Here is a 12,478-nt window from a genome sequence, read left to right as displayed (position 1 = left end):
CAGCGTTAGATGTTCAGATTCCCATTTTTAAGCTTTCTCTACAACTATTTATTCGAAAGAAAGAGGAAGCAAGCTAGGATTCTTGTCTGGCTAATGTACATCAAGCTGATGCTTTAAGAAAAACAGCAGCCATCATGAGAGTTGGCAACTCTCAAATCACTGGTTATGGAAGAAAGAATATTAAACAGATATCATCAATCTATCTAGATCCAGGAAGTGAGCCATGAAATGCTGACAAAGGGGAATATCTGGTCTGACAATGACGGCATATTTATCTTTTAAATGAAGAATAATGGAGTTACACTGAAGAGACTCATTTTAACTTTGCAACAGTAAAATATCCATCTCATCACCTAAGGGTGATATCTGAGCCCCTCAGGGTAAGAGAACTTATTCCATCAGCTCTTTTAGAGACCACCAATTTACAGAGATAGTTACTCTAGCCTTCAAAGCAGCCACACGAACAGCACAAACAGAAGAAAAGGAGTATGGAAACCAACCTGAACAGCGCTAGCACAGCCTCCCATTGCAGCAGTAGGCCAGGCAGTCCGTTCATCCTCAGCTTCTTTTCTACCAAGTAAGGATAACACCAGATTACCACAAGAATGATGGGGTTTGAGGGTTGGTTGGGCTTTTTTTGAAGATGAAAACTTCTTCACCCATTTTGTTTCCCAGCACATTAGGCCTCGTGACTTGACTAGGAGCATAAGTGGTGTATACATGAAAAGAACACCACTGTGCACAGGGCCCCCATACTGGGACAGGAGACATAACACTAGGGTACAGCTAACACCAAGCTGCACTCCTGCCAGTGCTGGGGCTGCATGAGGGCACTCATCCAGATCCAGATTGAGCTAATTTTCTACAGACCACTTACAAAAACAAACCAACCACCCAACCAACCCCAGAAACCAAAAACCATAAAGGAAAGGATGACACAGACATGGAGCTGTAGTTGAAACAGTAGGTTGCTGCTTCAGTTAGAAGGAAAATTGCAAGCACTTTTATCATTAAGGAAGCCAGAGAAACTCAGCCTTCTTGTACAGGTACATACAATCACCTATACCTAAATTAGCTACAGATCATTTACTAGGATCTTTACCTCCTTTCCCCCACCCCCCCAGCATGACCAGAACCCAGCCCACACAAAAATTTTCTTGTTGCTGTTGTTGCTTTAAGCTAGTCATGAATTCATCATGCCATCCCCATATCTTTTCTATCCAAAAACTGGATCCTACCAACAACTACTCCCACTCCCCTTAAGTTCTGATAAACTCACCTGCTTTTTTCCTTCACTATCCGTGTCCTGTTTGCTAAAATTATGAAGAAAGTGGGAAAGAAAAACCTCAAACAATACTAAGCAAATCTATTGCTTATAGAAAAACTCCTTGGACTTTCACAGAAACACTAAAGTCCTACCCCACTCACAAGAAATTTACTACCTGCTGTGTGGAGACACAACAGCTGATCCCAATGAACATTTTCTCCCACCTGCCCCCTAAATAGCAAACAGCTGGAGTCAGACCTCTGGACAGCCCAACCTCCTTTTGGGGGTAGCAAAACAAATCCCTGCCCTCAACCGAATGTGGCGTTCAGCAGTAGCTGGGAAAGTTCACTGGGAAAGAAGCTACAGCTGCTGCAGTTTGATGCTGCCTTACCTGTTAAAGAATTTTGTGCTTGGGCAGCCATAAGAGCCTTCCAGTACATCCCAGTGGGTGGCAGTCTGTCAGTATTAGCACCCTGACTAGCAAACAGCTGCCCCTGTCTCTCCTTCAGAAACTCTGAAAAATTTATTTATTTATTATTTTTACTAGTAAAGACAGTAGGGCTTTATCTTAACAGCAGCCCAACAAATGCAGCAGCATGTGTTACATATGCAGCAGTAGTTGACCCACCTCAGCTTTGCAGAATGCTCTCTTAGACTGAAATAGCTCAGACCAGGCAGGCAGCCATGCTGAGGACAAAACACTCTCTGACCATCAGTATTCTTGCACTGGGTCAACCATGCAGATAGGTAGCACGTGGTTCCTCATGCTAGGAGACTAGTTTTTTGGGTTGGGTTTTTTTTTCTGTTTGCTGCTCTCTCCAGGGTGTGCTTGTCAAGGAGAGGATAGCAGAGCAACCTCACTCACAACTTCTCAGCAAACTAAGTGGGTTTCATTCTTCAGTAAAATCAAAGCTCTGGCTTTGTTTCAGCTATGCATGGAGAGGGGGTGTCTATAGTAAGGAATTAGAGCTTGAACTCAGAGCAAAACCAGAGCACAGTGAAACCCTCAGATCCTGAGATGACATGACTGAGCTTTCCTAACTACATGGCAAGCGTGTTGCTGTACCAAAGAACTTGTTCCCATCAGAAGCATGCTTGTAAGCAACTTAAAACAGTAAGAACAGTCCATCAAAAAACATCTAATTGACATGAAGCAGCTGATATTAGAAAACTGTGGTGAGGTTTTAAGAGTAGGCAAATAATAAGCGGTAAGGAAGAAAGGCAGTGGCAGGGAAGCCGCTTACCTTGATAACGAAACCCTTTCTGTTGACCTGTGTAAGGAAAGTGCCGCCAGTAATTTAGACAGCAAAATTTGTACCCTTTTGCTCTGGTGCAAAGTGGGATTCAAAAGAAAATCCTTAAATCTTTCCAGATGAAAATGATTTATTTTCTCCTGTAAAGCAAGAGAAGCAGCAGCTGCTGTAACTCTGCTTGCAGTCTGCTTTTCAGAGAGTACACAGAACTCATTTCTGAAAGTTAGTTGTCAGCCCTAACAATCTTGTCCATTAAAATCATTCTTGGTCTGGTAAAGAGCATTCTGGGCCACAGAGGGGTCAGGAATAGGCAACAGTAGTTGCTGTAGAATTTGTTGTTCCAGAAAATTTTTCTCTGAGAGCCAGTGTTCATATTCTAATGGCGGACATACCGTTCTGTTTGGTTCAATCCAGAAGAAAAATATGCACTTTTACACCTTATCTCTCCTCCTGTATCCTAGAGAGAGGCTGATCACGTATTAGCCAAACACCACAGATGCAAGGAATGAGAAGAGTTTAGAGGGATTAGATGCAATGAAGCAAAACAGTATTTTCCGGTTTGCACTTCTTTTTCACAAAGACAAGCATCAGCCCTGCACCAAACAAATTATTAGTAACAATGCAGGCACCTCAAAGTGTCACTTGGCATAAGGGGGTTGGAAACGTTGGGGGAGACAGGTCCAAGGGCAATGCGATGGAAGCATGACTCTGAGAAAGCAGTGGCTGGGGGCAGCGGGGGGAGCGGCTTTACAAAGCCATCTTGCTAAAAGGCTGTATTTTACTATTTAATCCTCAGTTACACACATGACTTCATTGTGAAAAGGTCAGCAGACAAAGCGGTTCAGTGAAGCGGGTCTGAAGGGAGGGCCTGTGCGGCAGGTCGCGGCTGCGCTCCCGCCCGGTCCTTCGGCCGAGCAGCACCGCGGTCCCCGCCGCGGGGCCGGCCCGGCCCGGGCAGGTCGGTGGGTCCGTGGGAATAAAGCGGGGGAGGAAGGTTCGGTGCACTTCCTGCCGCTGCCCACCCCCGCACGGCAGCCCTAGCCCGCACCACAGGCCCCGCAGCCACGGGCGCGGCCCCGCGCTCTCCTCACGAAGGCGAAGGGGGGGCGGCGGCTGAGGCGGGAACGCGGGCCCGGGCCGGGCGCGCGCGGAGCTCAGCGCGGCCCGCGCGGGGGGTGGCCGGTGCCCATGGGAGGGGGGGGGGCGGGGGGCAGGGGGCCGCCCTCACGTGACCCCGCCGGCCCTAGCGCCGGCCGCCGCCCGCCCGCGCTCAGAGCCGCGCTGGGAGCCGCCGCGATGCGGGCGCTGCTACTGCCGCTGCTGCTGTCCCTGCTGTCCCTGCCGCGCGCCGCGCGCGCCCAGCGCCTGGCCGCAGACGCAGGTAGGGAGCGGGGGGCGCTGCTGCCGGACCCCCGCCCGGGCCCGCCGCACTCGCCCGCGCTGCCACAGCCCTGCCGCCGGCGCGGGCCCTCGGTGCGCGGGGAGGGCTGGGCTGCAGGCCCCCGGCAGGTGGGCGCTGCGGGGCGTAACACCTTTGCGCGCAATTTTCAGCAAACGGGACCGGCTGCGTCCTTCCTTCATCGGAGTTTCCTGAAGGATTTTTTACACCGCAGGAGAGGAAGGATGGAGGGATCGTTATCTATTTCTTAATTATCCTTTACATGTTTCTGGCCGTGTCCATCGTGTGCGACGATTACTTCCTACCCTCGCTAGAGATCATCAGCGAATGTAAGTGAACATCCCCCGTCTTTTCCCTGCAAAACTAAGCACCTCTTTGTAGAACAGTCTCTTTTTAAAAAGCTTCCAAGTTACAAGTGCTCCGCGGGCAAAACTACGTAAGTTTCAGTGTCCGTGCATAGACCTACCAATACAATATTTAATTTGATACAATATGTTGATAGGGATTGAAAAAAATCCATACTCTGATTAGACTTTGCACAGGCAGTCGTTTAAAATTTGCTTTCCTTGTGCCTGGAGGAAAATGGTAAACCTTCCTCGGGATTACCTGAGCTGATGGGCGACTCTGGGGTGAGCAACAATGCGTCCAGGCTGCCGGCAAAAGGGAAAAACCACAACAGGGAGGGAAGGGAACCAAACCAAGAAACCAAAACTCTCCCTATATTAAAAACATGGGAATTAAGTACATTGCCAGTTCCTGTATTTCTCTAAGTAGTCAGCAAGGAGCAGGATGACCTACTGTTTACATATTAAAGGCAGGATGCAGGAGGGGGAAGGAATACCACGGATACAACTGTCCTAAGTAGTCTAACAAACCTGTAATAATTCCTCTGAACTATCACTGAAAGAGATGGTCTTGGCTGAGAGTTCAGTATTTCATTGCCAAGAATTAAAAAAAAAACAACCCACCCCAGGGAAACTTATCCCTGAACACTGGAAAACATTTTCCAGACCAGAACACTTACAGAAAATGTAAGCTTAAACACTGCTGTACAGCTGTATTTTATTGATGATAAATAAGCATTTGTCAGACTTTTTTCCACAGTTAGCCACACACCCCTGTGCTCAGCGGGCAGAACTCAATCCACAATGTTGGTTACATTTCAGAAACAGTCAACTTACCAGAACAAAAATTTCATTTCACTCAAGCAAGACACAGGCTCTTATACTGTCCGTACGAAGTGAAAATTTGATTTTAAGATCGTAGCACTGGCTTGAATTTAACTAGTATTTCTGAAGACACAGTAGCATGGATTTCCCTGGAAGATAGATAGACTTGACATGGATCATGTAGCAATATCACACCAGAGTCCAAGGACTCTCCCCACAATTATTACCCATATAAAACAGATAAAGCCTGCACACATATGCCTATTTTACGTTTCAAGATCATGCCCAAGTCTCTTGTATTATCAGTACTTTTCTGGTATTTACACTGATTTCTGTAATAAAGTTAGAAATAAATTAGCCCAATAAATGAGGCTGTGTTCTCAATGTATTATTTTACCAATTTCAAATAAATGTATTAACTGTATGAAAGTAAGCAAACTTCACTCTATTAAACTGCAGTAGCTTCTAACATTATACACTAATGCAAGTAAAGGGTACAGACTACTTTAAGTTATTTTATTCTTCTTTTAAGCAATTATTTTGCTCTATCCTCAGGCCTTGGCCTCTCTCAGGATGTTGCTGGAGCAACTTTTATGGCTGCTGGAAGCTCTGCTCCAGAGCTTGTCACTGCTTTTCTAGGTAAGAGACATATGTTTTGATTCCTCAGAATCTAGAATTCTTTTCCTTGCATGCCAAACTGAAACATACCAGGGAGTCATTTTCCTTATAGGAGTCTTCGTGACAAAGGGAGATATCGGCGTCAGCACCATCCTTGGATCAGCAATCTATAATCTTCTTGGTATTTCTGCAGCTTGCGGGCTGTTTTCCAGCGTGGTATGTATCAACTCTGATAGTTCTGCTCCTAAGAGCCAATGGTTATCCTTTCTCATTTACCAACAAAAGCCAAGAGAGACTTACTATGACAACTGCCAAGTTTATTATTTAGTAGCAAAACCAGCATGTAATCAGTTAAGATAACTTGCTATGAAAGTTTTTAAAAACACTACCTTGTTAAATATCATACTCAAGTCATTCCTAAGAATCTTAAATTTTTACATAATATAGAAACAACATATTGATGCAGCATTTACAGCACTTAGTGAAAGTATTACAGACAAGTTTAAGAAAAGTAAATGAATCTGTGATCTGCAGGTTTCGAGGCTATCCTGTTGGCCGCTGTTTAGAGACTGTCTGGCATATACAATTAGCGTAGCGGCGGTCCTTGCGATGATATCTGACAACAGAATTTACTGGTAAGAGCACAAGTAGTGTCGAATTCATGTTGACTGGAGATTAGTGAGACAGCATTTTGAAAAAAAAAACCCCGAACTTCAAGTAGCCTGAACTGCCATTCACTAACAGAAATAAACATCCTGTGGGTTTCAAAAAACAGAAAGTCACAATGCTTGTAAAAGATTATTAACTAAACATTCAAACCCTGCATATTTATGAAGTTTGATCTGCATAGGTTTGTCTGTACAGACTTCACAATTTCTGTAACTGTTCTGCCACAGCAATTAGTCTTCATAGGTTACTCCTTTTGAGCCTTTCTTTTGATAGCATCACTGTTAAGAAAAACATTTGTCTACCGGAAGCAGCGGATCATGAGCTTCTGATGTTTTAACTCTTCCATCAACACCGAAACTCCTGTTGCCTCAACAACTCAGGTCCAGCACCGGATCTCTGAAGTTTTGAACTCAAAATAGCACATACTATCCCTCTCTATCATATGAAGTCTCAATTTTGCAAACATCAGTAAGATACCCTGGAAAACATGCAGCTATACAAATACACAAAGAAGATTAAGCAGGGGAGGGGTATTAATCAAACTCCTGAAAGACATGGGGACACTCATGAACTTCCATAACACCAGCCATACAACTGCAAATATATGCTTTTGTGTGTTTTCCTTTTGCTACTCATGCAAATTTTCTCCCTCTCCTTACAACAGCCATTTTAGCAAGTTAAGAGAGTCAGAGGGTATCTTTATATTACATGTTATGTAAAATCTATTTTTTCATTCTAGGTATGAAAGTGCATCCTTATTATTGACATACGGGTGCTATATTCTGGTACTATGTTTTGACATTAAAATCAACCAATACCTCATGAAAAAGTTCAGTCCCTGCTGTACATGTTTTACAAAAGCTATGGAAGAGAACGCTGAGCAGCAGCCACTGGTTGGATGGAGGGAAGAGAGCGGACCTCTGATTTGTCAACAGTCGAGAACAGATAGTGGAATTTTTCAGGATGAGCTGAACTATTCCCAACTTTCAACAAGCTTGCATGGGCTTGATAAAATCTCTGCAGGTATAAGTGTTATTACAGTTGTCTCTGGCGCTCCGCATGCCTGTCTGCATTAGTACTAATAAAAGCAGATTCTGATACACTAAGATTTTGTTCACAAAAAACCTCCAGCATAGTATTTAATTAAATGATTCTTCCCTGGAATATAACATCAAGCAAAATCAGAGTGGGAGTATTTATATGAAGTTAGCTGCTAGAGGAATGCTAGGAAAGTTGCTCATTGTGTCAGTTGTAACAGCAGACTTCCATCAGCCTTTGCAATGCACATATGAAACTTCCCAGCAACACTGTAACATGCAGCTGAAAGACACATCGGTACAGTACTAATGTATACTATTCTCTTACGACAATGGTAGGTCTGTAGCCAAAAATATGCATGATATCAGAAGTAGAGGAATAGCTATGATGTAGCCACAGATCATCAGATTCCTCTTTACTTAGGCGAAAAACAGCAGTTGGTACTTACTCTTGGTAAAAATTTATGTAAACCTTTACAGAAAAGTTTGCTTTTCATCCACATTATTTCTCTCCTATAGTGACATGGTAGTAAAACATTTCAGAGTTTTGTCCAGTGTGATGTAGATACTGGGTAAGACTACAGCTAGAACTTCGAAGTATTTTTTACCTTTTCCCAGTATTCTCACAAGCAGAGGCCAGTAATATGCCTGTAAGCTATGGATTCAAACTTAATGCTACAATTTAAAATCGTTACTTTTTCTTCAACAGATCATCCAAGTGTCTTCACCATGCCTGAAGCAGACATGAAGAGAATTTTGTGGGTGTTATCCCTTCCTATTATTACACTATTCTACTTGACTATACCAGATTGCAGAAGACAGTTTTGGAGGAACTGGTTCATGGTGACATTTTTAATTTCAGCAGCATGGATTTCTGCAATAACTTACGTTCTTGTATGGATGGTAACAATAGCAGGTAGGTACCTAAAGTGCTGCTGCTATACAGAATCAACTAGTCTAGAATCACTGAAAAAAGTTTTCTCCCTGCAAAGAGTGTTCCCTTCCACAATTAACAGTCAGTTTAGCAACACATACTTTGCTGTAAAAAACACAGCAAACAAAACCAATAAAAACTTATGTTTGACTGCTTAGTTTGCCACCTTCTTCCATCTAAAGAAAACCATTCAGAGTTTAGCTGCTTCAGACTGCTTACCATCACATGAATGTTTACATAGCTACAAAACCCAGCCTATATTAAAAAAAAGTTTCATTAAACTGCTTCAAGAAGTGATACTGTCAGATACACAGCAATAAACTAGTCAAGCTGAAGTCAGACAAACATGGAATCCACCAAGACTGAAATTTAAAGTTCAGGGTTCTGCAGAAGATTCATTATCTCTATACCTACATTTTTCTCGAACACTACAGTAAGAGATTTTGCATTAACTGCCAAAAAAGCCTCCCAAATTTTTGCCCTATTTTATTTCAACTACAGCATCATGCGTTTATTAAACATTCTTGGGGTGTGTATATGTATACCTCTTACAATTGTGCATCATAAAGTGAAGCAGTGAAAGAATTGCATTTAAGTGACAGAAGGGGTATGAACTTCTGTGTAAAAACATTCTCTTAAAAATATCTTAAGGTACTAAAAGTCTCCTCATTTCACTGTTTCTCCAGTCAGCCTGAAAAAAAAATCCAGTTTTTCATTTTAAGAACAAGCAGAAAACAAATCTCTAAACAAGAACAAAATGTTACAAAGCTTGCCATTTCCACATTATAGCTCACTAATCCTACTCAAGTGTTCTGCTAGTTCAGCACCCTAAACTCGTTTTCAACTTAAGTTCAATGAATAACTCCTTGTTCAGTGCAGAAACAGACCTACACGTTTGATAAACCTTTGAGAAATTACTAGTAGGTCACTGGATAAAACACCCACCAGGTTCACTCCTTGGCCAAATAATTTTCCACTTGTAACTAAAGGGCAAGGGTTTACTGTCTGAATGCTAGAAGCCTTTGAAACAGGATTCAAATGAAAGTTATGGCTGTTCTACTAGACAAACCACTAATTCATATGAAAGCAGGTACACTGGAGATTCAAACAGTGTATTAGTGTTAGTCCAATTTGAAGAGCCATCACAAGCAATATGGGGTCTTTGGCCCACTACTTCTATGTCAAATATGTTCTATTTACACGTTAAAATGCTAAAAGTTACACACACATTACATTCAAGTCCAGGTTCTTTCATGAAGGTTGACTCAAAGATTCTATCATTGCATATACAGCCTATCAGAATGTCATGACGGTAGCATAGCTGGGGACTAAATTTTGATGGTCAAGAACAAACCTAACTTAGTACACCTTTTTGTTGCTAGCAAAGAAAATTTGACTACTTACAGCAGGATACTGCTACCAATGCACAAAATTAACTAAAGGCTAGAAAAATAAGACCATTCTCTCTTTTATGGTCAGTTGCCAGAAAAAAAAAAAAAAAAAACCAAACCCAAAACAAAACCCAAAAACAACTACACATTAAATGGAAATAAATCTATCTAATAACAGAAAAATTAGATTCACCTGAGTTTAAATTCTTTCTTACAACCTTCAGAGGGCTACAAACTACCGTTGGGTACATAAGGCTGTATTCACCTTGGTTTGCTTGGCGTGACCCTATTATTTTCCAGCCTGAATGGTTTATAAAAGCTGATCTTGTCAGTCCCTCATCCTACAAGTCTCTTACATTAGCAGTGATGGAAGAATAAATACCAGTACAAATTCTGCAACAGGAACATGTTAGTCCCTCTGAACCAACAAATAGTTTCAAACATAAATTTACTGGGCTGATCTAGACTAAGCTGGTATGTATTAGGCAAGCATTGCTGACCTAAGTTTACAGAGCACTGCCTCTTACTTTAAGAAAACTGTTCTTATTAGTGTTCAAATATTGCAAGTAAGAATTCAGATTTAAAAAAAAAAATATTAAGGTACTTTTTAGTGAACAAAAAAGTTTAAGAAAAACTAGTAACTTAATAGTTTGAATAGAGGTATCAAATACTTCAGCGTATCGATGCTTTTGAATGGTACAGCTGCTAAAACAGTTTTGAAGATCTGAATCCCTGCATTTTAAGTGAGAAATTAATACGCTTACAGGACATGTAAGGCTAAAAAACAAGTGGGGAAAAATAAGCTGCTGTTTCAGTAACAATTAAACTTTTATTAATTTAAACCAGTATTTACCTGAAGAAACTCACACTTCTAAAAGATTACTTGCACTTAAAAGTCATATAAAAATTCTGCATTTTGATTCTTCAAAATCCAACAAAAGAACTTTCTAACTGGAGTGAAATGGTAAGGCCATGTAGAGACAGTACTGTAGTAATGATCCCAATGACCCTCCTCCCCAAGTAAATTCATGTGCTTTATTCCCCCCTACCTTTAAAGAGGGTGGTTATAGTTATTGCTTCATGAGCTTTGAGCACTAACAATGAGATGCCCAAAAACATAGAAGACATTATTATATTTTCTACAAGGAAAAAAAAAAAAAAGAAAAAAAAAAGTAAATTGTTAGGTATTTAAACTTCTACTGTATCTGAAACAAGAAAATTAATAATTGCTATTGTCTTGACCACTGGAGACATTCCATGCAGGTCTTTGAGGAACTTAAAGACAGTTACTATACTACAATTCTTTTTCTATTTGACTGAAGAACAAGGACTTCTTTCTTTGTTGTTGTTCTTTTTTTTAACTATTTCATGGTTCAGTCACTTCATATTTAGTTGAGTTAGCTGACACATTCCTTTTGAAATGACTGTATGATTACTAATCCTTTCTCCAGCAAACAAAGTCCAAAACAACTTCTTCAGATGAAACTTACACTAAAAACATACTTGCATTTTCTACCGTTATTTATCAACTGCAGGTGAAACACTGGGAATTCCAGAGTCAGTAATGGGTCTCACATTACTAGCAGCAGGAACAAGTGTACCAGATACAGTTGCAAGCGTGCTGGTGGCTCGAAAAGGTAAAGATTTTAGTATTCAGGCTCATTCCAATGCATGTCTTTAAAAGGTACCAAGAAAAAAAGAATTCTAGTCAACATTTCCAGAAATTCAAGGAGTAACTTCAAAAGTTTTGCTCCGAATTCTAGAGCTTAATTTACTAATAATAAATAAATAGCTTACCTGAAGCAGCTGTGGCTCAGACTTTTAAAAACCTCTCAGTATCTCAGAGAAGTATTCTAGTTTGTTTTGTTGTTGATCAAGTGTTAGTTTTACTGCAAAACAGAACTGTAGGTCTTGGTATTTTCAACTTGACTGGATTTTATAATAGCCTGTCTAGCTTATCTTAAGTGCAACTGTGCAGATGCTGGTGATTTAGGGAGACCTTTTTTATATTATTTATTTTAATGCTTGTGGTACCCAAAACCATATTCTGTAGAATCGTGACTATAATTCTTTCAATGCAAAGTCTGAAAAGGGTGCTCTGTAAGAAACTGAAGGCTGACAGCCTGTTCCTCCAAAACAGTTTAGCAGCTTCGTATAATACAATTAAGCAGACTTATTTGTACTTCTTCTTTTACAGGAAATGGAGATATGGCTATGTCTAACATTGTAGGATCCAATGTATTTGATATGCTCTGTTTGGGAATACCCTGGTTTATAAAAACTGCCTTCATAAATACATCAGGACCCATAGAAGTGAACAGCAGTGGTTTGACATACACAGCCATTTCTCTTATCTGTTCTGTTGGTTTTATTTTTCTGGCAGTTCATCTGAATGGCTGGAAAATAGATAAAAAGTTGGGAGGAATTTGTCTTGTACTGTACTTAGTATTTACTGTTTTAGCAATTTTATATGAACTTGGCATCATAGGCAACAATCCTACAAGGGTCTGTGGTAACTAGTTTTAATCAGTTATTATACTGATGAAAAAAATAAAAAGCAGGAGAGAAAGACTGGTTTCTTCATTTAGTCAAAATAAAAAAAAAAATAATCAAAACTCCCATTGGGCTCTAAATCTTATTTACAGAACTAAGTCATGTCATTACAGTAATATTAAGTAGAACGAAAACATCACAGCCTAATTGGAGCCCTTTCTTTTAGAGTCAAGAATTACAGTATGACT

At 40.9% G+C, this 12,478-nt stretch overlaps 1 protein-coding gene and 1 long non-coding RNA gene across 2 annotated transcripts; one reads left to right on the top strand and one right to left on the bottom strand.

Annotated features, from left to right (window-relative positions):
* Positions 1-3,802: 3,802 nt before the first annotated feature.
* On the top strand, positions 3,803-12,261 carry SLC24A5 (solute carrier family 24 member 5). Its single transcript, XM_055717348.1, has 9 exons — positions 3,803-3,901; positions 4,072-4,248; positions 5,644-5,727; positions 5,819-5,922; positions 6,241-6,341; positions 7,115-7,398; positions 8,122-8,328; positions 11,273-11,374; positions 11,935-12,261. The coding sequence occupies exons 1-9, from the start codon at positions 3,817-3,819 to the stop codon at positions 12,255-12,257; spliced, it is 1,467 nt and encodes a 488-aa protein (XP_055573323.1). The 5' UTR covers positions 3,803-3,816; the 3' UTR covers positions 12,258-12,261.
* LOC114016383 (uncharacterized) lies at positions 4,962-5,902 on the bottom strand. Its single transcript, XR_003560813.2, has 2 exons — positions 5,797-5,902; positions 4,962-5,237 (listed from the first exon to the last, which is right to left on the bottom strand). It is a non-coding gene; the product is annotated as an uncharacterized LOC114016383 (long non-coding RNA).
* Positions 12,262-12,478: the final 217 nt, after the last annotated feature.

Source organism: Falco cherrug, chromosome 7, assembly GCF_023634085.1.
Source record: "Falco cherrug isolate bFalChe1 chromosome 7, bFalChe1.pri, whole genome shotgun sequence".
Classification (NCBI taxonomy): domain Eukaryota; kingdom Metazoa; phylum Chordata; class Aves; order Falconiformes; family Falconidae; genus Falco; species Falco cherrug.
This window is presented reverse-complemented; position numbering and strand designations above follow the sequence as displayed.